At 59.8% G+C, this 27,833-nt stretch overlaps 1 protein-coding gene across 1 annotated transcript in view; it reads left to right on the top strand.

Annotated features, from left to right (window-relative positions):
* Positions 1-27,833, top strand: part of ITPR3 (inositol 1,4,5-trisphosphate receptor type 3) — a 38,476-nt gene that overhangs the window by 5,557 nt on the left and 5,086 nt on the right. The window contains exons 2-50 of the mRNA XM_048328367.1: positions 739-809; positions 3,652-3,773; positions 6,361-6,447; positions 6,575-6,733; positions 6,853-6,951; positions 7,039-7,122; positions 8,182-8,328; positions 8,414-8,509; positions 9,540-9,590; positions 10,063-10,205; positions 10,339-10,438; positions 10,721-10,881; positions 11,538-11,679; positions 11,886-12,047; positions 12,161-12,333; positions 12,423-12,542; positions 12,940-13,122; positions 13,207-13,458; positions 13,706-13,850; positions 13,992-14,139; positions 14,475-14,671; positions 14,788-14,917; positions 15,184-15,241; positions 15,416-15,581; positions 15,717-15,881; positions 16,074-16,142; positions 16,536-16,661; positions 16,799-16,921; positions 17,094-17,294; positions 17,679-17,930; positions 18,017-18,142; positions 18,406-18,531; positions 18,632-18,752; positions 19,421-19,605; positions 19,695-19,843; positions 20,515-20,623; positions 20,757-20,847; positions 21,079-21,248; positions 21,684-21,858; positions 21,947-22,131; positions 22,412-22,612; positions 22,979-23,089; positions 24,238-24,333; positions 24,528-24,629; positions 24,919-25,005; positions 25,599-25,709; positions 26,135-26,327; positions 27,050-27,175; positions 27,638-27,810. Of these exons, the coding sequence (XP_048184324.1) occupies positions 739-809; positions 3,652-3,773; positions 6,361-6,447; positions 6,575-6,733; positions 6,853-6,951; positions 7,039-7,122; positions 8,182-8,328; positions 8,414-8,509; positions 9,540-9,590; positions 10,063-10,205; positions 10,339-10,438; positions 10,721-10,881; positions 11,538-11,679; positions 11,886-12,047; positions 12,161-12,333; positions 12,423-12,542; positions 12,940-13,122; positions 13,207-13,458; positions 13,706-13,850; positions 13,992-14,139; positions 14,475-14,671; positions 14,788-14,917; positions 15,184-15,241; positions 15,416-15,581; positions 15,717-15,881; positions 16,074-16,142; positions 16,536-16,661; positions 16,799-16,921; positions 17,094-17,294; positions 17,679-17,930; positions 18,017-18,142; positions 18,406-18,531; positions 18,632-18,752; positions 19,421-19,605; positions 19,695-19,843; positions 20,515-20,623; positions 20,757-20,847; positions 21,079-21,248; positions 21,684-21,858; positions 21,947-22,131; positions 22,412-22,612; positions 22,979-23,089; positions 24,238-24,333; positions 24,528-24,629; positions 24,919-25,005; positions 25,599-25,709; positions 26,135-26,327; positions 27,050-27,175; positions 27,638-27,810 (6,769 nt within the window). The remainder of the gene's footprint in view (positions 1-738; positions 810-3,651; positions 3,774-6,360; positions 6,448-6,574; positions 6,734-6,852; positions 6,952-7,038; positions 7,123-8,181; positions 8,329-8,413; positions 8,510-9,539; positions 9,591-10,062; positions 10,206-10,338; positions 10,439-10,720; positions 10,882-11,537; positions 11,680-11,885; positions 12,048-12,160; positions 12,334-12,422; positions 12,543-12,939; positions 13,123-13,206; positions 13,459-13,705; positions 13,851-13,991; positions 14,140-14,474; positions 14,672-14,787; positions 14,918-15,183; positions 15,242-15,415; positions 15,582-15,716; positions 15,882-16,073; positions 16,143-16,535; positions 16,662-16,798; positions 16,922-17,093; positions 17,295-17,678; positions 17,931-18,016; positions 18,143-18,405; positions 18,532-18,631; positions 18,753-19,420; positions 19,606-19,694; positions 19,844-20,514; positions 20,624-20,756; positions 20,848-21,078; positions 21,249-21,683; positions 21,859-21,946; positions 22,132-22,411; positions 22,613-22,978; positions 23,090-24,237; positions 24,334-24,527; positions 24,630-24,918; positions 25,006-25,598; positions 25,710-26,134; positions 26,328-27,049; positions 27,176-27,637; positions 27,811-27,833) is intronic.

The following is a 27,833-nucleotide window of genomic DNA, read 5'->3' as shown; positions in this document are numbered from 1 at the left end:
AGCCCCTCGGGCCATGCCCACCCCTCTGCGCTTTGGGCAGATCCCTCTGCCGGGTTCTGCTTGGCTGCTCTCAGTAACTCTGGAAAGAAACATCCCATCTATGCCCAGATCAGCCCCCAGCACCCGAGGCCAAGCCCGTGGGATTTTGCTCAACGCTGGGAAAGCAGAGGTGGGCAGGGAGGAGACAGAGCCATGATCCGATGGGCAGAACCTGCAGCTCTGATCAGATAATAATTAATAACCGGGTTTGGGGGGCCCTGCACCCTCCATCCGCAGCACCTGCACCCTCCGTGTTCCGGTGGGAAGAGTTCCCAGGCAGAGAAGGAAAACCAGGGAATGGAAGCTGACTCATCCTGGCTTTGCTGGGTTAAGGGTGCAGTAACAGCTCTGTGTGCCAGGGGGGAACTGGGCTCAGCCGGGAGCTGGGCAGGGCAGGGGCCCCTCTGGCACCTGTCACCGCGCAAAGGGCCCGGAGGGACTGCCACGAACCTTCCCTGGTCCTTCACTGCTGCACCAGCCCCGTGTGCCTGAGGGAGAGGGATGGAAAACACACAGGGAAGCAGCGGGAAACGAGGGAAGGTGTGTTCGGCTCCCAAAAAATATTTATGGGTGGGAAACAGGTGGGAAACAGGAGGCGCAGCTTTGGATTTGTCACTCTGGGCCAGTGGCCACTCTGCCACTCAGCCCTGCTGCCATCCTGCTGTTCCTGACCCTGCTGCCGCTTTTTGTCCCCCTCAGGCTGGTGGACGATCGGTGCGTGGTGGAGCCGGCGGCCGGAGACCTGGACAACCCCCCCAAGAAGTTCCGAGGTGAGGCTGGGGCAGCTCCGTCACTCCGTGAGCGGCATCGGGGCCAGTCCTGGCCCTGAGCATCCACACCAGCGATGGGAATGGGAATTGCAGCTCCCACTGCACCCACCTGGGAAGTGCTGGCTGGTTCCTGACTGCCCCCTGTGCTCAGGGTGCTCCACACTCAGGGAAGGGCCCTATCCCGGCTGGATTTGAGTGCCTGGATCACACAGCCAGGAGCAGAGACCTGGGAAATCTCCCCAAACCCGTGACTGTGGTGTTGGATTTGGGGTTGCTTTAGGGCAGCTGTTCCTTCTATCCCCCCGTTGCCGTTTTATGTCTTTTTTTAAATAAGTCTTTTTAAATATCGGCTCCCCACTCTGCCTTGTGCCCCCAGCTTTTCCTCAGGGCAGCTTTAACAGCACCCATCCCCCTGGGCACCCTCCTTCCCTCCCACACACCCCAAAACGTCTCAAGACATCATTTTTTCCACTTTCTCAGGATCCCACCAAGCAGTGACCTGGCTCTCCATGGAAGTTATCACCACTAATTTATTCACGAGTCTAATTAACGACCCATCCAGCATCTCCAGCATCCCCCAGCCCCGTGAATCCCAGCGAGCCCCATCCCATTCCCACGCTTCCACCTGGGGCTGAACGTGCAGCAGCCACCCCGTCCCCTGCCCGGCCGTGCGCCGGTGTTGAATCTCTTTTCCAGACTCAGGTTTTTCGGCTCAGCCCGGCTCGCTGCACTCCCTATCAGGATATCCAGCTGTTTGTTCTAATGGCCGGAAAGGTAGAGCTCTCCCTGCTCGATAGCCATCGCCTGCGGCGAGGGGGAAACAACGGGCTGGGGCCGTTCCCTGCGGCACCGGCGAGAGGCTGCAAGGGATTTTCATGCGCTGTCGCCGTCCCCACATCCTGTGGCCGGACCCTGCCCTATCCTGAGCCGCACACGGGTCGTGCCGGGGCTTCCCGCTGGGAAAACAGGACCCTCCTGCCGAGGTCAGCTCCGAACGGTTCTTTGGAAATGCCAGAACCCACCTGGGAGCTGTTCCTGCCCGCGGCTCCTCGGAGAGACGCTCGACACCTCTCAGTTATTTGCTTTTTTTCGTTTGTTTTTGCGGTTTCTCCCCTCGCCCAGGCTCTTCCCAGCCTAGTTCAGGCATGTCAGGAAAAGCAAATCCGGTGCTTCCACCCTCCCAGGCAAGGGAGCAGTGGGACCCTCAGCTGTGCCTCTGCCCCCAGTGCCCCCAGTGCCCTGCTGCCCCAGTTCCCTGAAGGATTCACCTGGAGATTTTGCCCCCCAGGCCTCTCTGGGTGTGAAATTTTGCCCCCCAGCCCACTCTGGGTGTGAAGTTTTGCCCCCAGAGCCACTCTGGGTCCTGGCAGGTCAGCCCCACATCGCCCTCCGAGCTCCTCGTGCCGGGCAGCGCTGGCACAGGAGCTTCCTTCACCTTCCCTCTTTTCCAGCCCCCAAATCCATCTTCCAGAAATCCATCCGTGCTTTGGCCCAGATGCCAAAATCTCCGGCTCCCAACACAAGCTGTGCTGGAGATTTTCCACGCACAACCCCCGCCGTGCCTCAGTTTCCCTCCTGGCCAAACCGAGCTCAGCACTGAGCCTGGCCTTGGACTCGCAGCCATTTCGGAGTGGCCGTGCCGGGTTTTTTACCTCCCCCCTGGTTCCTGCTCCCCACCAGCGCCTTTTGCAGCAGTTCCCACTAATTAGCAATTTAATGGAGACGGCTCCCGGAGCTCGGGGCGGGGGGCGCGGGCAGCCGGGCACGGCAGCTCCGCTGCCCCGGCCCCGCGGGCGGCTCCGGCTGCCTGGCACGGGATGTGCCATTGGCAAACAGGGCTGGGAAGCGAAATGTGAAACCTGGCGCGGCCCCAGCGGCCCCAGCCGGTGAGAACCGCGCTCGGCGCTGCCCCAGCGGCACTCCCAGGTAAATAAATACGCGCTCGCCAGCGCCTCGGGCCCGCGGCCAGCCAGGGAAGGGACTTTATTATTTTTTTTTTTTAATTTTCTTTTTTGTGTCTGAACTTTGTGGGCTGCTATTTCAGGCATAATTAGGGCGATTCAGGCTGCAGAGCCCTTCCTGCCCTCGCCCCGCGCAGCCTCCAGCCCGGGAAGGGGGTTGGGAGATGTGAGGGCCTCGTTGTCTCCGGACATCTGCTCTCCTGCTTCGGTTCCCGAAGCCTGGCCATGGATGTCTGCACTTCCCGCCCACCATCCTGGGGGAAAACAGGCGAATGGGGGCAATCTGCAGCGCAGGGAAAGTTTGGAGGAGCTGCGATGCATCTTGCGCATCCTTTCGGGTTTGAAATAGAACTGCTGACACAGAGATTGCGGGAGCGAGCGCTCGGAGCATCCGGCGCTGGTGATCCAGGTCACGGAGGGATGGACGTGCGTGTCCCGATGGCACAGCCACCCCAGGGTCCTTCCACAGCCTCTGCAGGCTCAGGGTGTCCCGTGGGTGACAAGGGATGTGGAGGTGGCTGCTCGTGTCCCAACCTCCCTCCCTCGCTCCCCGCCAGGATCCTCTCCTCCTTTGGTGCAGCTGGGCTCCGTCAGGGCTCCTTCTCCCCCCTGAAGCTTTCCTTCCCAAACAGCACAGCCATTTCCGATGGGAACACTTCTAATCACGAGTCCAAGAAGTGCAGTAATTCCTGGACTCATTATTTATCCTGATTTAAAGCCGATCCAGCAGCCAGCACACGGCGACGTGACCTCCACCAGTCCCCGCTGTGTGTCCCTCGTCCAGTCCAGGAGTGTCCCTGCTCCTCGGTGACATTGGCCCTGCTGGGGACACCCTGGTGGCCACTGCAGCCTCACCAGGCTCTGCTCTGCTCTGTTCCCAGATTGCCTCTTCAAAGTGTGTCCCATGAACCGCTACTCTGCCCAGAAGCAGTACTGGAAGGCCAAGCAAACCAAGCAGGACAAGGACAAGATTGCGGACGTGGTGCTGCTGCAGAAGCTCCAGGTGAGCAGGAGCGAAGGACCCAGAGTGGGCAGTGCCCACGAGCTGGGTGGGCGATGGCATCCAGACCTCTGGTGATGCTGGTTTGGGATGAGAAGGGGTTCCCAGCTGGGTTTGGGATGAGAAGGGATTCCCAGCTGGGCTTTCCCCCTTGTCCCCTCCCCAGCCATTGCTGTGTCACCCTCCTGATGCTCCTTGTGCAGAGGTGCTGTGGCAGAGGAGCTCTATGAGCACAGCCCTGCACCCTTCAGCACCCCAGAATATCCCTCAGCACCTCAAGGCACCCCTCAGCACCCTGGGACACTCCATGCAGGAGGGAGCTCTGCTTCCAGGACATGCTCCAAAGGGCTGGGGAAGGGAGAGACTCCCATTGGCTTCCCCGAGGTTTGGCCAGGGCCCACGTCAAACATTACACAACGGCCTCAGGCAGCTGGCGAGGCCCCGCCGATGATTCATAAAACCGAAGCTGGGGAGAGATTCACTAAATCATCTCATCGGGCCTCCAGCCCAGCCCCGGCCCCACCATCCCCAGCTCTGCCTCAGCCAGGAGGGGTTCAGCAGTGCCAGGACAGGGTGTCCTGCCCTGGAGGTGCCAGGACAGGCTCAGTGCCCCCTGCCATGTCCAGGCCTGCGCGGTGACTGGCACACAGAGCCCCCATTTCCCTGCTCCCGTTAGCCCGGGGTTGTAACATCACAGCTGTCCTGGTCTCGAGTGGGCCCAGAGGCTCATTTCTGAGCCTGATTGATTGCACCCTGCTCACGGCTTGTCCTAAAGAGGTTCTGCTGTTTCCTCGCTCCTTTCTGCTGCTCCCGGTGTTTCCCTGCCTGGCTGGAGCTGGGGCAGGAGAGAGCTCAGCCCAGCCCAGCCAAGCTCTGCAAGCACCGGGCTCCAGCCTGCCCCTTATCAGGGAGGCTGATAAACAGGCTGAGAGCATCTCCCAGCCCACGGAGATGATTTCCTGAGGCAGGAGCAGCCAGGTCTGGAGTGGACAAGCCCTGCCTGCGATGCCCGTGGTCGCCTTTCCGAGCTTGTGCTCCTCTCTGCTGTGTTTCAGTGGGTTTAAACTCTGTGTTTTCTTGGCCCAAAGCAGTTCAGATGGGTTGTGGGGGCTTTTCTGCCCCTCTGCTGATGTCTCCCAGTCCTCCCCGCCCCCTGATCCCCCGTGGGCATCCCTGACACCTCATCCCAGGGCTTGGGGACAGACCCCACCTCACCCGACCCCAGGGACAGTGTGGGAACATCAGCCCTGGGAACTCGCATGCCTGGGGCAGCCGGTTCCCCCTGCCAGCCCTGCTGGCTGGTGGCGAGGGAGGTGCTCAGATCAGGAGGGAGATTTGGGACATCCCATGGTGCCGGATCTCCCATCAGAGCCATGTTGCTCCATGAGGTTGTTGTTAAACTCCCAGAGCAGTGCAGGATTTGTTGGCAGCAGCTTTGTTTCCCTGTTGGCAACAGCCACCACTGCAGGGTGGTGAGGGTGTCTCCAGGTGACACCCAGAGCTCTGTGAGGATGGAGGGCCACCTTGGGTGGCACCCAGAGCTCTGAGGATGGAGGGCCACCTTGGGTGGCACCCAGAGCTCTGTCGGGATGGGAGGGTGACCCCAAGTGGCACCCAGAGCTCTGTGAGGATGGAGGGCCACCTTGGGTGGCACTCAGAGCTCTGTGGGGATGGGAGGGTGACCCCAGGTGGCACCCAGAGCTCTGTGGGGACACGTACCAGGCACATTCAGAGCCCTCGCCCACTCGGGCACTCAGGACCTGCTGCCCCATGCTCCCTCACAGTGCCGAGCTGTGATCCCAGATGTTTCCCAGCTCCTCTGCCCTCAGGTGAAAGGGGTGAGAGCAGGGTGGGGAAGGGCAGATGCTGTCCCAGCTCCATCCCTTGACATTCCCCATCCCAGCTGCGGGGGAGCCCTGGGCTGGAGCTGCCCAGGCTGTGCCCAGCCTGGCGCCAGAGCTGTCGGCGCTCCCTCGCCATTCCCAGATTTGCTGAGGGAGCAAGTTCCTGCCTCGCTCCGCATGTGTCAACATCCCATTGCTGCTCCCACTGCCAGAGCCAGCGCATGGAAAATGTCTCTGTGGTTTTGGAGAGGGGCTGCTGAGCCATTCACTGCTGGGGACCCATCCTGACACATCCGTGGCAGCAGGTCTGGACCTGCTTCATCTCTGGGCACGGCACCGCTGCCACGGTGCCTTTGGCTGCTTGGTTTTGGTGCTGCCAAGAGCTCCCTGTCCCCACAGCCCCTAGTGTGGGTGTTTCGCCCCACTCCCCAGCCTGTGCCCGCCATCCTTGTTCAGTGTTGTCCCAAAACCTGCTGTCCTGGGGGAATTTTGGTGCCGTTTTGTCCCTGTCCTAATTTTTAAAGTCCTTGATTTAAAGCCCTCATGGACTTCCTTGGGCTGGTTGTGGCCCTGGGCTGAGCTCTTGGATGCTCCATGATGTGGCCCTGGGGACAGAGGGACGCTCACCCTGCATCCCAGCCCATCCCATCCTTCCCAAAGCCAAGGCTGTGAGTGACCCTGCTGGGATTTGCTCCTGGGGAGGCAGGAGGGTGCTGCCACACTCAGCATTTCTCCTTTTGGAGCAGCATGCAGCCCAGATGGAGCAGAAGCAGAATGAGACGGAGAACAAGAAGGTGCACGGGGACGTGGTGAAGTACGGGAGCGTCATCCAGGTACAGGGGGAGCATGGATCCAGCATGGATCCAGCATGGATCCAGCACATCTGGGAAGGGGCTGGAGGGATCTGGGGAGCCCTGGGGGGGCTGGACTTTTCAGCTGTCCCACCCTCGACTCCTCCAGCTGCTGCACATGAAGAGCAACAAGTACCTGACGGTGAACAAGCGGCTGCCAGCACTGCTGGAGAAAAACGCCATGCGGGTGACCCTGGATGCCACCGGCAACGAGGGCTCCTGGCTCTTCATCCAGCCCTTCTGGAAGCTCAGGAGCAATGGGGATAACGTGAGCGTGGGGCCCTACAGCCCCTGAAGGGGTGTGCAAAGAGCTCTGTGCCAGGGCTCGGCTCCCCACCGGGCAGCCGGTCTCATCCTCGCTCGCCCTTTTCCCATTTTGCTCCCCAGGTAGTTGTGGGAGACAAAGTCATCCTGAACCCCGTGAACGCCGGGCAGCCCCTGCACGCCAGCAACTACGAGCTGGCTGACAACGCTGGCTGCAAGGAGGTACAGGCGGGCTGGGCTGTTGTTTCTCCTTCATTTTCCATTTTTTCCTTTGTCCCGGGATCGTGAGCACGCTCTCTTGCTCCGTAGGTGAACTCGGTCAATTGTAACACCAGCTGGAAAATCAACCTGTTCATGCAGTTCTGCGACCACATGGAGGAAGTGCTGAAAGGGGTAAGGAAGGAGGCTTGGCGGCATGGACCCGACGGGGGGGACAGGATGTGTGAGCAGCCACTCGGCTCTGTGACAAGGGCAGAAAAGAGGTCCTGCCTTGAGGGCTGTAATTCCTGGGAGCATTCACCACCTGGAGAACAGCACAGCGAGGTGGAGTGGGATATTTTAGGATCTGCCGGCAGCAGGGAGCCAAGGGCACAAATTACACAAATTACCCTCTGCCTCGGGGTGTTAAATTGACACTCAGGGACAACCCCTGGCCCACGCCGTGCCAGCAGTGGCTTCTTGTGCGGGGACAATAGGCAGCTGCTCGGCCCTGCAGCAGGGTGGCTGTTGCCTGGGAAAGGAACTTTCCCTGCCGAGCTATTGTTCGGGGCCAAGGTCCTCCAGGAAGCAGCTGGGTGGATATGGATTGTCAGGATCTTGCAGACCTTCGTCCCCAGGCGCTGTGCTTATCCCAGCTTCCCACATCCCCCTTCCCAGGGTGTTAATGCCTTAAACACGTTGAGGAGCGGAGCCTCTGCCTGCTCCAGGGGTGTGAAGTGATGGATTCACATCCGTTTATCTCCTGGGGGTGGAAGCAGAGGAGTCACTGCATGGATAATGGGAGCAGTGGCAGTGCAGGGTGCCCTTTGCCCCATCCCCTGGGCTCAGAGGAGCATTTGTGCTGCCTGGGGCAGCTTTTAGCAGAGCTCAGGGAGGTTGGATGGGAAGAACTGACAGTGTCCTGTGGTCCGCAGGGTCCCACAGTCCTGCCATGCAGCTGGGAGCTGTGTCCAGCAGGAATCCCGTCCCCTTTGCAGCGTGAGGGGTCACAAGAGGCGATGCATTGCCTTGCAGGAGAGCCATGGAGAAATTTCTCCACTGATTGAGTGGTTAAACATGAGAACAGCTCCCCAGGACAGTCACCATCCCTGGAAGTGTTCAAAAATGAGTAGGCAGACATGACACTTCAGGATATGGTTTAGCGGGCATGGCGGTGAAAGGTTGGTCTTAATGGAGTCTTGGAGCTGAAAGATTTAATGATTCTTTGTCTCTCACTGCCGTGTCCCGGTGCAGGGGGACGTGGTGAGGCTGTTCCACGCCGAGCAGGAGAAGTTCCTCACCTGTGACGAGTACAAGGGCAAGCTGCACGTCTTCCTCCGCACCACCCTGCGCCAGTCGGCCACCTCGGCCACCAGCTCCAACGCCCTGTGGGAGGTGGAGGTGAGCGGGCAGGGGATGGACGGGGTGTTTGGGGACATCCCGGTCCCTCCTGAGCCGTGGCTGAGCTCTCCGCTGCCTCCCCCAGGTGGTTCACCATGACCCGTGCCGAGGGGGAGCCGGGCACTGGAATGGCTTGTACCGCTTCAAGCACCTCGCCACGGGCAACTACCTGGCAGCAGAGGTAAGGGGATGGCAGAGGGGTGTGGGAATGTGCTCTGGGTGTGTGCCACCCCTTGCAAAGGCAGTGCCCACCTCGGGCTGGGAGTGATGCCCAGCTTGCTCTGGTCCCCTCCAGTTTGTTCTGGGAACCCCTGCGACTCCTCCTCGCTCGCAGGAAACATCAACTCCTGAATATTGTCATCACTGACCTGGTTTAGGGCCAAACTTTCCCCCCTGAAATCGCCCAGTGGAGGGGTTCACTTGCCCGGATGGCTGGGTTTGGCTCCTTTTCTGGCCCAGGGGGGCAGGAGGGGGTGGCTGGGGTGTTTCTGAGCTCACCCCATGCCAAAGGACCGACTGGAAGTTGGAAGTGGGACGTGACTCATCCTGCTGGCCTTGCCTGGGATGGGGTGGGGACAAAACCTGGCTCTGGAGGCACCACCTGCCAGGTTTTTCTGCTCCCATTTAAGGCCAGCTCGAGGCCTCCTGACGGAGGCATGAAGGAGTTGCTGCAGTCAGATCGTGGGGTGCGTTTGGCATTGCCAGGACCAAGGGCTGTGCTCTGCTGCCAGGGCAGCAGGGACACCCCAGAGATGCTCCCCCAGCTGGAGAAGACACCCAAGGGCAGCCCCCAGGGCCCTTCCGTCACTGTGGGATGGAAAACAGCAAACGTTGGGGCAAATATTGGGGCTCTGAATGGCTTTAAACCCAAAGACACTTGGTTGGCACCTGAAGAGGAAAGAAGGTCTCTGACTGAGCCCATCCTGGGCTGGTGCTGCTGCTCACTGGGAGCTCAGCCTGGAGCCTCCAGGGAGTTCTTGCTGCCGCCCAGAGCCCAGATCTGCTCCCCTGGGCTCTCCCATCCCACTCCCAGCGCTGGGGCACCGTGCACTGGGCACAGGTCACATCCTCCAGCCTCACCCGGGCAGGTTTCCTCTCTGTGACGTGTTCAGGGAAGGCAGGAATAGGGATCACACACCATCCCCAGGGGTTTGGAGGGACCGAGCGGGAGGACTGACAGCTGCCTTTCATCTCCCTCTTTAACTTTTCAGGAGAACCCAAGTTATAAAGGAGACGTGGCTGAGCCCAAAGCAGCGCCCACGGTGAGCAGAACCGCTGCTGCCGCTGCCCCAAGCACGCCAGCTCTCAGCCAGGGCCTGAAAGCAGGGAAATGCCCCAAAACAGAGCCCCCTGAGGGGGCTACAGCCGAGTTGGCCCCACTGTGCCAGCACAGCATCGCCACCCCACACTTAGAGCAGCGTCCCTGTGTCCCACCTGTGAGAGGACCCTGCCAAAACCTCTCAGAGGGGTCCCAGTGCATGTTGGCTCCCCAGGCCAGGGGAGAATGCTCGGTAGATGAGAGTTGGACGTTCAGGGGGGGTTTTTCTCTGCTGTTGGTGAGGTTTGGAGCAGGGAGGGCCTCGTAGCTCAGGTGCATCCACGCCGCTTGTGCTCTGCTCCTGCATCCTGGCACTGCGAGGCTCAGCCCCAGCACAGCTTCTGCTGCGTCCCCCCGATGCCGTGGGCGCAGGAGACCCCCGAGCCGGGCTCAGAGACCCCCTCCCCACCGCACAGGGGGGCAGCAGCCGCGCCAGCCGCAGGAACACCGGGGAGAAGATCAAGTACCGGCTGGTGGCCGTGCCCCACGGCAACGACATCGCCTCCCTCTTCGAGCTGGACCCCACCACGCTGCAGAAGACGGATTCCTTCGTCCCACGGTACAGCAGCGGGGTCGGGATGAGGAGGGGAGGCTGAGTGCTGGGGGAGGGGCAGTGCTGGCGTGTCCCCATGGGGGTCACTCTCCAGGACACTCTGTGGGGGTCACCCACCAGGACATTGTGCTGTTGGCAGGAACTCCTACGTGAGGCTGCGGCACCTCTGCACCAACACCTGGATCCAGAGCACCAACGTGCCCATCGACATCGATGAGGAGAGGCCCATCCGCCTCATGGTATGGCCCCGCTCCCTCCTCCCTGCCTGGGCTGATTCCCTTTTCCCCAAGAGCTCTTAGGGTGCTCCTTCCCTGCCAGCTCCAGGGGACTGAAACATCCTGGATGATCCAAAGGGGTGGGTGGACACCAGCCTGGAGCCCACCCCAGTCAGCCAGAGGCCACCCCAGCCCCTCTGATGGGGACAAACTGGGTCACTGATGTCAGCGGTGTTGGTGGCAGATGGTGGGGACGTGGCTGACGTTGCCCTGTCTGTGTGATGCTGCTTCACTGTTGCTTCCCAGCTGGGCACGTGCCCCACCAAAGAGGACAAAGAAGCTTTTGCCATCGTCTCCGTGCCCGTGTCCGAGATCCGGGACCTGGACTTTGCCAATGACGCCAGCTCCATGCTGGCCAATGTGGTGGAGAAGATGAACGAGGGTTTCCTCAGCCAGAACGACCGGAGGTAAAAGGCCCCTGGGAGACGGGGCCGTGCTGGGCTCCTCCGAGGGCTCCCCAGCAGGACGAGGCCCCTGCCTGGTGCTGGTGCCAGCGCTGCCCTTCCTTCCCTGCCCACAGCCCCAATCCACGCCTGCTTCTCGCAGGAGCCCGGCGAGGAAACCAGATAACAGCACAGCCCTGCTCCAGCCCCTCCTAGAAAAATATCCTAGAAAAGTATCCTAGGAAAATATCCGAGGGGCAGGGAGATGGCCCCACGATAGGCGCAGCCGCCTTAGTCACTGTATTATTTTTAGGTGGGTGGGTTCTTGGTGCTTCCTGAGCAAACACAGATCCCTGTGGGACAGAGCGAGCGGCGTCCGCCCTGCCAGCCTGGCCCACGCAGGTCCCACGGGGGTGACCATGCGGGCAGAGGCGTTAAATGCAAAGTCCCTGGTGTGAGCCACGACCAAAGCCCCCAGGCATTCACACTGGCACGTATAGGAGCCATAGGGGCTGCAGATCCAGCCACTGGCCTCCATCAGGGAGTGGAGAGTCAGCCAGCAGCTCCCCTGGCAGGTTTCTGAGGCGCTTTGGTCCCCAAAACCCACCAGCATCGCTGCAGGGACCCGAGTCTGGGTGGGTGAGCAGCCCCCAGCCCGCTCACCCCGTGTCCCTTCGCAGGTTCGTGATCCAGCTGCTGGAGGACTTGGTGTTTTTTGTCAGTGATGTCCCCAACAATGGCCAGAACGTGCTGGACATCGTGGTGACCAAGCCCAACCGGGAGCGGCAGAAGCTGATGCGGGAGCAGAACATCCTGAAGCAGGTGGGTGGCCCCGGGGCCCTGCATCTCAGCAGGGCTGGGACACATCCTGTGGAGATGTCCTGTCCTGCTCAGGGCTACTCTGGGGGCCAGAGGGATGGAAAACCCCATGAAGGAGGGTCTGGCCTCCAGTTCATGCCGTGGTGTCCAGCCATGCACGGGGGGATGGTGTGGAGCAGGACACAGCACTGACCTCTGCTCTTGGGCAGATCTTTGGGATCCTGAAGGCCCCCTTCAAGGACAAGGGCGGGGAAGGGCCCCTGGTGAGGCTGGAAGAGCTGTCGGACCAGAAGAACGCTCCCTACCAGTACATGTTCCGCCTGTGCTACCGCGTGCTCCGGCATTCCCAGGAGGATTACCGCAAGAACCAGGTGCCGGGGGGGTGACTCCTCATCCCGCCACCGTGCTGGGGAGCCTTGGGGGGCTGCCACAGTCCCAGTGGGGCAGGGAGACATCGCTGACAGCCCCTCCCTGCCCGCTGCAGGAGCACATTGCCAAGCAGTTCGGAATGATGCAGTCGCAGATCGGCTACGACATCCTGGCCGAGGACACCATCACGGCCCTGCTGCACAACAACCGCAAGCTGCTGGAGAAGCACATCACCAAGACCGAGGTGGAGACCTTCGTCAGCCTGGTGCGCAAGAACCGCGAGCCACGGTGCGTGTGGGGTCTCTACGGGGTGTGAGGGGAAAAAAGGGAGCCCTGGGGATCCCCCTCCTCACGGCAGAGCTGCCTCTCCCCGGCAGGTTTCTGGATTATCTCTCGGATCTCTGCGTGTCCAACCACATCGCCATCCCCGTCACCCAGGAGCTGATCTGCAAGTGCGTCCTGGACTCGAAGAACAGCGACATCCTCATCAAAACCGAGTGAGTGGCCAAGGGAGAGGTTTCTCACATTGGGGTTTGTCATGGGTTGGATGTCAGGCAGCTACCAAAGCCTCTCACTCACTCACCTCCACAGCTGGGCAGAGGAGAGAAAATTTAATGAAGGGTTCATGGGTTGGGATAAGGCCCAAGAGAGGTCCCTCATCAAATGCCATCACGGCCGAAACAGGCTCTAATTAGAGATATGAATTAAGTTTATTCCTACCTAAATCAGAGCAGGATAATGAGAAGTAAAATAAAACCCTTAAAAACACCTTCTCCCCACCCTACAACAAACCCACTACAGGGTGGGCCTGGTCCCACTGCAGCCCTGTCACCCCTTGAGGTGCAGCCCCTCCATCCATGGGAGCATCTCCAGATTTGCCCTTTCCTGTCCCAGGCTGAGGCCGGTGAAGGAGATGTCCCAGACCCATGAGTACCTGAGCATCGAGTACTCGGAGGAGGAGGTCTGGCTCACCTGGACGGACAAGAACAACGACCACCACGAGAAAAGCATCCGGCAGCTGGCACAGGAGGCCCGGGCTGGCAATGCCCACGACGAGAACGTCCTCAGCTACTACAGGTGACACTCCTGTGGCACCTCCTCTGCAGGTGAGGCCGTGAGGGTTGCACGGCCTCACTCCCTCTCCCCCTCACCCCTGGGCAGGTACCAGCTGAAGCTCTTTGCCCGCATGTGCCTGGACCGCCAGTACCTGGCCATCAAGGAGATCTCCCAGCAGCTGGGGGTGGACCTGATCTTCCTGTGCATGGCAGATGAGATGCTGCCCTTCGACCTGCGCGCCTCCTTCTGCCACCTCATGCTGCACGTGCACGTGGACAGGGACCCCCAGGAGCTGGTGATGCCCGTGAAGTTTGCACGGCTCTGGACGGAGATCCCCACGGCCATCACCATCAAAGAGTGAGACACACTGGGGCTGGGGGTGGCTTTGAGGGACAGGGCAGGACAGGGGATGGCACATACCGTGGCAGGGGAGCGTTTGTGGAGTGACCTGGGAAGGTCTGAGGCGTCAGAAGGAAGTGGGTTCCATCTGTCACAGCATCGCTGCTGGTCACGGTGGCTCAGGAGCTGCCTGGGCAGCGCTCCTGCCAGCTGGGTGTGAGGACACTCGCTGTCCCCAGCTCACCCCGACATGTGCCCCCCACAGCTACGACTCCAACCTCAACGTCTCGCGTGACGACAAGAAGAACAAGTTTGCCAGCACCATGGAGTTCGTGGAGGACTATCTCAACAACGTGGTGAGCGAGGCCGTGCCCTTCGCCAACGAGGAGAAGAACAAGCTCACCTTCGAGGTGCGGGCGCTGCCGGTGCCACCGGCACCTTGCAGGGTGTGACACAGCCTGGCTGCCCCTGCAATGTCCCTGTCTCCACTCTGGATTCTCCTGCTCAGCCCCAAGCAGGGCGAGGTCTGGAGCTGCTTTGTCCTTCCTCAGGTCGTCAGCCTTGCCCACAACCTCATCTACTTTGGCTTCTACAGCTTCAGTGAGTTGCTGCGCCTGACACGGACCCTGCTGGGCATCATCGACTGCGTCCAGAACCCCCAGCTGATGATGCAGGCAGTCTACAATGACGAGGTGACAGGTGAGTCCCTGGCCATGGCCAGGCAAGTGTTTCCCACGGTCTGCCCGGTGTTCCCATGGTCTCCCCAGTGTTTCCCGTGGTCTCCCCAGTGTTTCCCGTGGTCTGCCCACTGCTTTCCAGTTTTGGTGGCAAGGAAACCAGACACTGGTTTGCTGACGTGGCTGGGTGTGCACCAGAACACGAGGTGGTGAGCCCTTGGCCATGCCAAAAGAAATGTTTGGTGCCTTCTGCTCATTCTCTGATTAAATCTACGGCATTTTCCAGTCCAAGCAGATCCTTCCTTGCTCCTCTGCCACCTCCCTCTCCACCCACGCTAACTGTGGCTGCCTCCACAGGGAAGAACGTGCGGAGGTCGATCCAGGGCGTGGGGCAGATGATGTCCACCATGGTGCTGAGCAGGAAACAGTCCATCTTCAGCCCCCCCAGCCTCAGCGCCGGCTCTGCCCCAGAGCAAGTGGACAGAGGGAGGAGCATTGAGAACGAGAACATTGTGGTGATGGAGACCAAGCTGAAGATCCTGGAGATCTTGCAGGTTGGAGCCGAAGGAGAGGTGGGATGGGGGTGTGTAATGTGATCTTCTGACGGGGGACAGCTGGCACGAAGAGGGCACTCAGTCACTTCTGGTTTCTCCTTCCCTGCTGCTTCCAGTTCATCCTGAACGTGCGGCTGGACTACAGGATCTCCTACCTGCTCTCCGTCTTCAAGAAGGAGTTTGTGGAGGTTTACCCCATGCAGGACAGCGCGGCCGACGGGACAGCTCCCGCCTTCGACTCCACAAGTAACTCTCCCATTTTGCTCCTGGTTCACCCCCAGCTCAGCAAACCCCACAGGCTGGGAGGACACAGGGGACAGAGGCGACATCTCCAGCAGAGGTGGCATCTCCAGCAGCTGCTGCTGGCACAGGGTGCAGGGAGGGACGGAGTTTGTGTTTTGGTGGGATGAGGATGCTGGGAACAGGATCAGGGAGCTGGGTTGGTTCCTGTGGGTTCCTGCCAAGGCACAGGGTGGTGTTCACCCTTTTCACTCCCTCCCCTCTCCCTGCAGCCGCAGCCATGAACCTGGACCGGATCGGGGAGCACGCCGAGGCCATGTTCGGTGTGGGGTGAGTCCCTGCCCCCCAGAGTTCCCCTGGCCATAGGGCCCTTCCCCTCCTGTCCATCCCTCCCAGGCTGGGAGCTGCAGGTGATGAGGAGGAGGAAGCTCTAAAGGCCACCACAGCCATCCCCATCAGCCCCTGAGCTTTGTGTTAACACCCAGCGCTTCCACCCCGCTGCAGGAAGTCGAGCAGCATGTTGGAGGTGGATGACGAGGGAGGGAGGATGTTCCTGCGGGTGCTGATCCACCTGACCATGCACGACTACCCCCCGCTCATCTCCGGCTCCCTGCAGCTCCTCTTCAAGCACTTCAGCCAGAGGCAGGAGGTCCTGCACACCTTCAAACAGGTGACACTGAGGGCACCTGGGGCACCCCACACCTGGTGTGGGTGGGGGGACGTGGGGTGGATCCTGGCCCTTTCCTTGGGAGGGAGATCTGGGATTTGTGCCCCGAGCTGGAAGCCCCTGGGAATGTCGCTGCAGGTCCAGCTCCTGATCTCAGCCCAGGACGTGGAGAACTACAAGGTGATCAAGTCGGAGCTGGACAAACTCCGCACGATGGTGGAGAAATCAGAGCTCTGGGTGGACAAGAAGGGCAGCACCAAAGGGGACAGCACAGGAGAGGGGAACAAGAAGGAGAAGAAGGAGGTGAGAGCCCTGAGCAAGGCCCTGGGATCCAGGGTGGGAAAGCAGTGGGAGGCAGCAGAGCAGCTCACCTTAATCCAACACACCTCAGAGGGCTGTGCACGCCTGTCCCTGGACAGGAGGCTCCAGGAGGGCCCTGTGGGGTGTAACTGGAGGGGCACAGTGTGACCCCGGTGCTGTTGTGTCCCCTTCCAGCACGGTGCCGACGAGGAGGTCATTGTTCCAGGAGAGAAGAGCAGTGAGAACTACCAGATAGTGAAGGGGGTGAGTGAGACCAAACCCCATCCTTGGGGCTGTTCCTAGAGGCACATCCTGGGTGCACCGGCAGGAAGGGAAGGGATGAAATCCTGTCGGGGATTTCCAAGTTCTCCTATGCTTCAGTAGAAACAAGTCCAAGCCTGGCTTGCTCCTGCCAGCTCAGCACAGGGAAAAGCTGCCACATCCCTGCACTGGGTGGGCTGGGGGGAACTGGGTGGGTGACAGCTATGAGGGCTCTGTGGGGAGGATTCCTGAGGGGGTGCCAAGATTTGTGAGCAAAGCAGGGAACACCTGGAATTATGGAGGGAACATCTGGAATGCAAACCAGCCCCAGTGCTGGTGGCCATCCCGAGTGGCTCCAGGCTCAGCCCCTGCCCACCGTGGTCCCTCCGTCCCCAGATCCTGGAGCGGCTCAACAAGATGTGCGGGGTGGGGGAGCAGGTGCGCAAGAAGCAGCAGCGCCTGCTGAAGAACATGGATGCCCACAAAGTGATGCTGGACCTGCTGCAGATCCCCTATGAGAAGGTAGGTGGGTGGGTGGGCAGCACCTGACTGGTCCTGAGCACCCAGGGCAAAGGGGGCACGTGGGGACCCCCCTGAGTGGCCTCCTGCCACTCTCATCCCTCCCAGCTCCGCGTGTTTCTCCTCTGTCCCTTCCTCAGGGCGATGCCAAGATGATGGAGATCCTCAAGTTCACCCACCAGTTCCTGCAGAAGTTTTGTGCTGGCAACCAGGAGAACCAGGCCCTGCTGCACAAACACCTCAACCTGTTCCTGACCCCGGGGGTAAGGAGAGGGCACCGAGGGCTGGCTGGAGGCTGCAGCACAGGGAGGGAATTCGGCACCGCTCCCGGGGCTGAGAGCATGGGATGGGAAAGCCAGGAGGAGACACCAGGCAGGGCAGGAGTTGGGGACAGTTCCTGCAACCCCTTGACCTCACTCTGCCCCTTGTCCCCAGCTGCTGGAGGCAGAGACGATGCAGCACATCTTCCTCAACAACTACCAGCTGTGCTCCGAGATCAACGAGACGGTGCCGCAGCATTTCATCCACTGCGTGGCCACCCACGGCCGCCACGTCCAGTACCTCGACTTCCTGCACACCATCATCAAGGCCGAGGGCAAGTACGTCAAGAAGTGCCAGGACATGATCATGACTGAGGTGAGGAACTCTCCTGTGGGGCAGGAGGTGGGGGGAAGCAGGGCATGGCTCTTGGAACCTGCACCTTTGGCTTCTTCCTTGAGAAGAGCCTTCCAGCCGTGCTGGGTGCTCCCAGGAACCAGCCAGCCCCAGTGCTGGTGGCTATCTTGAGTGGCCATCAGCCAGCTCCAGGTGCTCAGTGCAAGGTCCAAGAGCCAGTCTGGGAGTCCCACAATTTCTGATTGCGCTGAAAATGCCTGGTTTTCCCCGTAAACACAAATCCCTGTTCCCCTTCCTGGCCACTGCTGCTCATCCCCCACTGCAGAGGGGACACCCTTGGCCTCGGAGGTTTCTGACCCTCCTTTTTCAGAGTGGTGACCACTGAGCACTGACCCTTCCCTGCAGCTCACCAATGCCGGGGACGACGTGGTGGTTTTCTACAACGACAAGGCTTCGCTGGCCACGCTGCTGGAGATGATGACGGCAGCCAGGGACGGGGTGGAGGAGAACAGCCCCCTGATGTACCACATCTCCCTGGTGGACCTGCTGGCTGCCTGCGCCGAGGGCAAGAACGTCTACACTGAGATCAAGTGCACGTCCCTGCTGCCCCTGGAGGACGTGGTGCGGGTGGTGACACACGAGGACTGCATCACGGAGGTACGGGGTGGCAGCCAGGAGGACACCGGGGCTCTGCACTGATTGTCCCGTGACGGTGTCCCTGCCCCTTTCCCCTTCCCCGGCAGGTGAAGATGGCCTACGTGAACTTTGTCAACCACTGCTATGTGGACACGGAGGTGGAGATGAAGGAGATCTACACCAGCAACCACATCTGGACCCTCTTCGAGAACTTCACCCTGGACATGGCCCAGGTGCGTGGGGAGGGTTGGGTGGCAGTGACACGGCAGCGGTGGCTTGGATGGGGACAGGGTGGTGTCACCAAGACCCTGTGGGGCTTGGGCACTGTGGGGACCCTTGTGGCTGTCACTTGTGGGGCTGGGGAGCACTCAGGGCTCTCTGGCGTGACCAAGGAGCTGTGCCACCGGCCATGTCCTTCAGCTGGACACGGTCCCAGCAGCCTCTGGGCAGACATGAGCTCGCCCCGGTGCCATCAGCATCCTCCCTGTCCTCACAGATGTGCAAGAAGCGGGAGAAGCGCCTGCCGGATGCCACCCTGGAGAAGTACGTGCTGACGGTGGTGCTGGACACCATCAACGCGTTCTTCAGCTCGCCCTTCTCGGAGAACAGCACCTCGCTGCAGGTGACCGGGGGTGGGCAGGGTGGCAGAGGGAGGACGGTGGCTAAGCCAGCCCCCCAAAATATGGTCTGAACATGTGTGTTGACATTTCTGTCTCCTCCAGACCCACCAGACCATCGTGGTGCAGCTTCTCCAGTCCACCATGAGGCTGCTGGAGTGTCCGTGGCTGCAGCAGCAGCACAAGAGCTCGGTGGAGTCCTGCATCCGCACACTGGCCATGGTCGGTAAGGAGCCATCGCTGTGCCCAGGGGACAGGGGGCACAGCCACCCTGGGCTGTCTCTGCCCAGCGGCGAGCAGGACACGCTGTCCCTCCTGTGGGGGTGGCAGGACGCCGCGGTGAGGGGCTGCCAGCTGGGGATGGATGGGCACGTTTGGCTCCGGGATTTGCTTTGTTTTGAGCTTCGTCTCAGCATGCCCAAGATAATGTGGGGATAACCAGAGCCTGGGCTTGGCTGGGAGCTCCCTGGTGTGTCCCTGCCTGGACACAAAGCCAACACTGACAGTGGTTTTCCCTGGCCAGGACTTTGCCCTCGGCGTGCAGCTGCCTGACTCAGGCTGAGAGCTGCTAGCTCTGAGTCACCGTGGAAAGGATTGCTGCTGGTTGGGCTCTGGGTGGGGATTTCCCTTTGGAATTCCAGGCAGGGTGCTTACAACCTCCCCACGCTGGGCTTTCCCAACCGAAAAACTGGAGCCTGTTTCCACCCCGTATGGGGCTGTGGGTGTTGGGATATGTGGGAACACTCCGCCCTCACTGGCCTGCAGGAGTTTAGGCGTGTATTTACCCCAAATCTCTGCTGCAAATGAGGTGAACGCTGGCGAAGGGGTGCCCAGGCAGGGCGGTGAGACTCAGCTGGGTCGTGGCTGTCCCAACCCCATGCCCGTGTCCCGCAGCCAAGAGCCGCTCCATCGCGCTGCCCATGGACCTGGACGCCCACGTGAGCTCCCTGCTCAACAGCAGCTCCACCAGCACGGTGCAGAGGAACACCTCGAGCTACAAGGCGGCCACGCGCACCTTCCCCCGCGTGTCCGCCACCCCCAACCAGTGGGACTACAAGAACATCATCGAGAAGCTGCAGGTGTGGGGCAGGGCGTGGCGGGGCTCAGGGTTGCAGGGTCCCTCTGCCGTGTGTCCCCTGGCTCTGAAGGGGGGTGCTGTGGCTTGCAGGACATCATCAACGCCCTGGAGGATCGCTTGAAGCCGCTGGTGGAGGCCGAGCTGTCCGTGCTGGTGGACGTCCTGCACCGGCCGGAGCTGCTCTTCATGGAGGGGACGGAGGCGTTCCAGCGCTGCGAGAGCGGGGGGTTCCTGTCCAAGTGAGGGGGGTTTGGGATTGCCCTGGGGGTGCTGGGAAGGGTTTGGGATCCTCATCCTGAGTGGGCTGTGCATCCCTGTGATGCCTTTTCCTTGGTGTTAGAATTAAGAGTTAGATACAGTTAAGGGATAAAAGGGTTTTTACCTCGGTTTTTAATAAGGATTTTTATGGTGTAACAATTTGTCAAGGGGGAATATGTCGAAATGTGCTCACACGGTAGATCGTGTACATGATTTTATAGACTTTGCAAATTAGCATCTTTGACAAAGATTCTTCAGTGAGAGGTTTAAATGAATGGTGTGACATCTATTTTAAAGTATTTTTTCTCCAGATGGGCTTAATTTTAGTTTATAGAATCTGTTCTGTTCCAGAGACAACCTTGGTTTCTTAAGATAGCATAAGGTTTTCTGGTTTTTAACTGTGAAGTTTTTAGGATGTTTGGGTTTTTGGCCTGGTCGAATACTAGCACTACGTTAAGATATCAGGTTTAAAGAATTATAAGCATGTATGTTAAGAATACTGAGAATACATAAAGGTATATAAAAAGAAAAGGCAAAAAATCATCATGGCATCACCTCCTGCGTGCCCGCAGCCCTGAGGGGCGCTGGGGGTGGTTCCCTCAGGGATCCCCGGGTCCCTCCCAGCTGGGTGACAATGGCTTTGCCGTGCCAGGCTGGTGCAGCACACCAAGGACCTCATGGAGACGGAGGAGAAGCTCTGCATCAAGGTGCTGAGGACGCTGCAGCAGATGCTGGTGAAGAGGAACAAGTACGGAGAGAGGGTGAGCACCGTGAGCCGTGTCCACGCTCCCAGGCTGGCAGAGCCCTCCCTGGGCACCCAGGGGTGCTTGGCCAGTTCTGCCCTGGCCCCGGCCTTGGCATGGGGATGCCGGTGACGTTTGTTTGCCTTGGCAGGGCAACCTGCTGCGGAAAATGCTCATGAACAATTACCTGCAGAACAAGAGGTCCAGCTCCAAGGGGGAGATGGGGGACGCTGCTGGGGGAGGTGAGTGCCCCTCTCCTGCCCCTTCCCCTCTTTTCCTGCTCCCACACACCTCAAATTCCCGGCTCCCAAGCCGTGATGGGACCAGGTCTGTGGCTGGTTGCCACTTTCCCACTTGCACAGGAGCAGAGGATTTGGGGAGGTGAAGGGATGGCACTGAGATGCCCCGGCAGTGGTGCAGCTGTGCTGGCTCTGTGCTACCACAGCATCACACCCCTCTGTCCTCTCACACAGGCCAGGACCAGGACTGGTCAGCCATTGCTGCTGTCCAGTGCCGGCTGGACCGTGAAGGGGCCACCAAGTTGGTGGCTGACCTCATCATGAACACCAAGAACGAGAAGATCTTCCAGGAGAGCATCCTGCTGGCCATCCGCCTGCTGGACGGCGGCAACACCGAGATCCAGGTGCTGAGGGGGATTGGGCAGCCAGGGGTTGATGTGGGCAGGGTGAGGGTCCAGTGCTCAGCTCTGGGCAATGGGTTTGGCCAAAATACCTCCTGATAGTGCTGAAGTCTGATGATTTGAGTTTCCCAGCTCCACGGCTGGAGGCTGCGGGAGGGGCAGGTGGTTCCAGGTTGTTTCTGGAGTTCTGCTGATGCCCTCTGCCGGGAATTCCTACAATGGCTCAGGGCTGCAGCTCTTGTGGGGGACTGCAGGGGTTATCCCAAACCCGTTGCCACAGGGAAGCTGAAAAATTGTGTGTGCCAAGCCCAGTGGGGCTCCAGGCAAAACCCAGGTTGTCCTGGAGTAGGTCTGGAGTGCTGAGGCTGCTGCTCTGAGGGACAGGCAGGGACACTTTGGACCCTGTGGTGGGGACCTGAACGAGTGTCCTTTTACCAGAAATCCTTTTACAACCTCATGACGAGTGACAAGAAGTCCGAGAAGTTCTTCAAGGTTCTGCACGACCGGATGAAGAAGGCGCAGCAGGAGACGAAGTCCACGGTGTCGGTGAACATGAGTGACATCGGCAACAAGCCCCGCGAGGACAAGGACGAGCCAGACCCTGGCACCAAAGGTACGGGGCCGTGTCCCCTTGTCCCCTCAGGCAGGCCAGCAGTGGCTCAGTGACAGCCTGAGCTGATTGAGGGGACAATTCCCTGTAGGACGAGGAGACACCTTCCTGATGCCTGGCACTCCCACGCGGTACCCGATGGCCGCGGGGTTCCACAAGGGCCACGACCCCAGCGAGCAGGGCCAGAACAACGAGATGGGGGTGACGGTGCTGATCATGGAGCCCATCCTGCGCTTCCTGCAGCTGCTCTGCGAGAACCACAACCGTGACCTGCAGGTTGGGGCTGGGGCTCCAGGGATCTGGGGGTCAGCTGTGGGGTTGGGCTGGGGGAAGGCTGGGATCTGCCCCAGTTTGGCCCCTGAATGCTGTGGCAGCAGCAGCTCTGTGCCTCAGCTTCCCCATGTGCAATGCACCATCCCTTGAGGATAATTTGGGGCTGTGGGACTGAGGTCTGTAGGTTACAGGGGTGGTCCCAGCCCTAATGTCCTTCAAACTGCAGCTGGAGGGATGTGGGGAGAGAGGGATCAGGACCCCACTCCTGGGCTCTGCTCCACAGAACTTCCTGCGGTGCCAGAACAACAAAACCAACTACAACCTGGTGTGTGAGACGCTGCAGTTCTTGGACATCATGTGCGGCAGCACCACGGGCGGGCTGGGGCTGCTCGGCCTCTACATCAACGAGTACAACGTGGCTCTCATCACCCAGACCCTGGAGACCCTGACCGAGTACTGCCAGGGGCCCTGCCACGAGAACCAGGTCCGGGGGCTCCCTGGGGGTCATTCCCCAAATCTCATCGCTGATCAGAGGAGGATTTGGGGGGGCACGTGTGTGGGCAAGCTGCAGAGGCAGGGACAGGTTTTGGGTTCAGAGTGTGAACAGGAGCAGAACGTGGGCAGCAGAGGTCACAGGGCTCCTGCACAGGTCACCAGCTGCTGGTGATGCAGATGGGGGGGAAATAATTCAGGGGCCCTCTGCAGGGAGAGGGGAGGTTTGGGGGTCCTGGGCTGATTGGGCAGGGTCGGGGCTGCAGGCAGGGCAGTGTTTTGGACCAGGGCTGTGCTGGAGGGTGGAGCTGGGAGGACTGGGAGATCTGTGGGATAACACGCTGCCCGACTCCCCCAGAGCTGCATCGTGACCCACGAGTCCAACGGGATCGACATCATCACAGCCCTGATCCTAAACGACATCAGCCCCCTCTGCAAGTACCGGATGGACCTGGTCCTGCAGCTGAAGGTGCACAGAGGCCTGGGCTGGGGTGGTGGGGACGCGTGTGCGTGTCACGGCGTGTGTCACTGCACGTGTGTCACTGTGTGTGTCACTGAGTGTGTCACTGAGTGTCACTGTGTGTGTGTCACTGAGTGTCACTGTGTGTGTGTCACTGCGTGTGTCACTGCACGTGTGTCACTGTGGGTGTCACTGAGTGTGTCACTGAGTGTCACTGTGTGTGTCACTGCGTGTGTCACTGCACGTGTGTCACTGTGGGTGTCACTGAGTGTCACTGTGCGTGTGTCACTGCGTGTGTCACTGCGTGTGTCACTGCACGTGTGTCACTGCGTGTGTCACTGCGTGTGTCACTGCGTGTGTCACTGAGTGTGTGTCACTGCACGTGTGTCACTGCACGTGTGTCACTGCGTGTGTCACTGCACATGTGTCACTGTGGGTGTCACTGAGTGTCACTGTGCGTGTGTCACTGCACGCGTGTCACTGCACGCGTGTCACTGCGCGTGTCACTGAGTGTCACTGTGCGTGTGTCACTGTGCGTGTGTCACTGTGGGTGTCACTGCGTGTGTCACTGCACAACACTGCACGCGTGTCACTGCACGTGTGTCACTGCACGTGTGTCACTGCGTGTGTCACTGTGTGTCAATGTCTGTGTCACTGCACGTCACTGCGTGTGTCACTGCATGTGTCAATGTGTGTCACTGTGTGTGTGTCACTGCATGTCCCTGCATGTCACTCTGCGTGTGTCACTGTGTGTCACTGTGTGTGTGTCCCTGCGTGTGTCCCTGCGTGTGTCCCTGCGTGTGTGTCACTGTGCATCACTGTGTGTGTCACTGCGTGTGTCACTGTTTGTGTCACTGCGTGTCACTGTCAGTGTCTGTGTCACTGTGCGTCACTGCGTGTGTCACTGCGTGTGTCACTGGCAGGGTCACGGGGTGTGCTGTGGGGCGAGGCGGTCACTGTAGAGGGGACCCTGCCTGTGTCAGACCCACGGCTGTGGGATCAGATGGGCTCCATGGGGCAGGGCTGGGGCATCTCTACCACACTCAGGTGCCTCTGGCACAGGGGAGTTGGCAGGGACATGGGACATTTCTGCCCACCCCAAAGCCCTGGGCAGTGGCCTGGCACAGCTCCCCTCACCAAGGGCCTCTCCTCACCAGGACAATGCCTCCAAGCTCCTCCTGGCCCTCATGGAGAGCCGGCACGACAGCGAAAACGCCGAGCGCATCCTCATCAGCCTCCGTCCGCAGGAACTGGTGAGGGAACTGGGAATGTCCCATGGAGCCCCCAGCCCGTGGCTGAGCTCCCTGTGCCCCGGGTCCTGCTGCAGTTTCTGCTTTGCACCCAAGAACCACCTCACCTGCCCCACTGCTTCTGCTCCTGCTCAAATCCTGGCCGGAGAAGAAAGCAGGGAGTGGGGAGGAGCTCAGTGGCCTGTGCTGCCTTGCAGGTGGATGTGATCAAGAAGGCTTATCTGCAGGAGGAGGAGTGCGAGAACGCCGAGGTTTCTCCCCGGGAAGTCGGACACAACATTTATATCCTGGCGCTGCAGGTAGGGAGCTGTGAGAGCAGGGATGTGCTAGGCTGTGTTCACAGGTTGCACGTTTTCCTCCACATTTGTGCACATTTTCCTCCACATTTGTGCACATTTTTCTCCACATTTGTGCACATTTCCTCCAGCCAGATTGGCCTCCCTGGGGAGCCAAATGTGCCTTTGGCTGTGGGGAAAAGCCACAGCTCGCTGTCCATCCTGCTCCCCCTGTGCTCATGTCCCACTCCTGTGTCCGCTGGTGGCTGCGTGCCAGCCTGTGCTCACTGTCACCATCCCTGTCCCCTCCCAGCTCTCCCGACACAACAAGTCTCTGCAGCAGCTCCTGAAGCCAGTGAAGCGAATCCAGGAGGAGGAGGAGGAGGGAATCTCATCCATGGTACGGAGAGACCTCAGGGGTGAAGGCACAGCCCCCCCCCGAGCTGCCCTGACCCGAGGCTGCAAGGAGCCCTTGCTGAGCCCACCTGGGCTTTGTTGTTCAGGATTTGATGGATTTTGGTGTTTCCCAGGGGATTAAAGAGGGAAAGACACCTAAATGCCCTTTTAGCCAGAGGTACAAGCCCACAGGTGTGTGTGCCCTGTTGTGGCGTGATGCGGGCTGGTGGCCCTGGAGGGTCCTGCCCTTCCCCACTTCCCCCCTTCCCTTCAGAAAGGAAGGGCCAAGTCCTTTGCTGCTGTTCCTTGCCCGGGTACCTCAGATCCCGACAAGATTCAGCAGGAATATGATTTCCCCGGGGTTTTGTGAGCACTGGTTTGTAATTTGTGGATTAGCAGCACTTGGATGTAATTATTGCAGGGAATCGATTGTCCGTCACCGCGGGGAGCACTCGCACCCCCTATGGAAGCTTTAATTCATTTGCTTTTCCCTGAAAACCTCATCAGCTGTGGGAGATGTTGAGGCACGTTGTGGAAACAGTCAGAGCCAGCTTCTGGCTGGATCCTCATCCTCTCCCTTTCCCTCTCCCCGTGCAGCTCAGCCTCAACAACAAGCAGCTGTCGCAGATGCTGAAGTCCACGGCGCCGGTGCAGGAGGAAGAGGAGGATCCGCTGGCTTATTACGAGAAACACACGTCTCAAATCGAGGCAAGACCCCTTGGCTGTTGGCTTTGCAGCCTGCCCGTGGCCCATGAATCCCACCCGGCTCCAGGCGCCTCATGTCCGATTATTTTGCACCTGGAGCCATCCCCTCTTCCCATCCCCATGCTGGCAGGAGCATTAGCTCCAGGAACTGAGGGATGAGCAGCCCCCTGGACCCTTCCCTTCTCTCCCAGCAGCAGAGGGATGCAGCTGGTCCAGCAGCCTCATCCTCGGCATGGATCCCCTGTTCCCACACTTCCACTTACCACAGCCACGGCTGCCCTGCTCGGGGCAGTTTGGGAGCTTCTAAATGAGTGGCTGACAACATTTGGATCCTGTGGAGCGGGAGGGAAGAGGGGAAGGCACAGCTGGAGATGGGAAGGAGGAAAAAACCACAGCAGGGCAGGGTCTGAGAGCTCTGCTCCCCGCAGATCGTGCGGCTGGACCGGAGTATGGAGCAGATCATCTTCCCTGTGCCCGGGATCTGCGAGTTCCTCACCAAGGAGACCAAGTACCGGCTCTTCACCACCACGGAGCAGGACGAGCAGGGCAGCAAAGTCAGCGACTTCTTTGACCAGTCCTCCTTCCTGCACAACGAGATGGAGTGGCAGAAGAAGCTGCGCAGTAAGAGCGAGGCAGAGCCTCCCCCGGGCTCCCCCGGTGGGAAACTGGGGAGAATTCCTGCTGGGAAAGGGCTGCACTCCTGGGAATGGCATCGCTGAGCTGCCCGGGCTCTGCAGAGCACCACACACCTGGCAGGGTGCAGGGAGTGAGGGTTAAAATCCCAGGATCCCACAGTCTGAGATGCACTTTACTCACATTCCTTGGGATTCCACCTTTCAGGTGCCTTCTCCTACGCCAGGGTCTCGTAGCTGCACATGGGAAATAAAACCTGTTTCTCTGCCCCCTGTAGACCTGCTCAGGGGCTTTCAGGGTGGAAATCCTGGCTGTAAATCGCAGGAGCTGAGTAGGGAGTCACACTGTGGATACTGGGATGCAGCTAAAGAGTAGTGCAGCAGCTGTGAGGGAGGACAGAGCCAACCTGATTCCAGGGTGTCAGAGCAGGCCAGAGAGCTGGGAAACCAAGGAATGTGAGCAGAGCCACTTAGAAGGTGCACTCCTCTTGCAGCAGATGAGCAGGAATGTTTTCCAAACACTTCATGAATGTTTTGAAGGAGGTGGGAGGCTGGGTTGGTCTGGGACCAGCAGCTGCAGGGCACAGAGGGGCAGGGAGGACACAGAGGGTGTGGGATGACACAGGGGGTCCAGGGGGACACAGGGGGTCGGGAAGGACCCGGTTGGCACGAGGCTGGCTGAGGTTTGTGTGTTGCCTCCTCTCCCCCCAGGCATGCCGCTGATGTACTGGTTCTCCCGCAGAATGACGCTCTGGGGAAGCATTTCCTTCAACCTGGCCGTCTTCATCAACATCATCATCGCTTTCTTCTACCCCTATGTGGAAGCCACTTCCATGGGTGAGTGCCCCGGCACCTGCTGCTCCTCGGGGTGGGAGGGGAAGGGATCTTCACATGCAGGAAAATTGGCACTGCCCTCATCCTTGGGCTCCTTCAGGCTCCTAAAACCCCAGGTCCTTTCTGCTGGATAAAGGACTGAGTCAGGATTTCAGCTTCCAGCCCTCCCACCCCTTCCTTCTCAGGGAAACCTCTCTTCTCCTGGGCTGCCCTTCCCCTGTGTGTGCAGTGTGGGAAGCAGTGACGGGATACATTCCTGTGGTCAGGCAAAGCCTCCATCACCGACAGTGGCTCTGAGCCCTCGGATAAAAGATGTTAGGGAATGTATTGGTAAAAACCACCTGAACCTACACAAATCTTCCCAGTGCAGCAGCATCATCTCTGATACGAGCTCATTGGTGTGGCTGGAGAGCCTGGCAGCAGCAGTGCCCCTGCCTTTACTGTCCGTGTGTCTCCTCTTCCCAGGGGTGCTGGATTCCCCGCTGATCTCGCTGCTCTTCTGGATCCTGATCTGCTTCTCCATCATGGCCCTGTTCACCAAGCGCTACGGGGTGAGGCCACTGCTGGTGGCCCTGATCCTGCGCTCCATCTACTACCTGGGCATCGGGCTCACCCTCAACATCCTGGGAGCTCTTAATGTAAGTTTTCCACGTGCTGGGGA

Source organism: Corvus hawaiiensis, chromosome 24 (genome assembly GCF_020740725.1).
Source record: "Corvus hawaiiensis isolate bCorHaw1 chromosome 24, bCorHaw1.pri.cur, whole genome shotgun sequence".
Lineage (NCBI taxonomy): Eukaryota > Metazoa > Chordata > Aves > Passeriformes > Corvidae > Corvus > Corvus hawaiiensis.
This window is presented reverse-complemented; position numbering and strand designations above follow the sequence as displayed.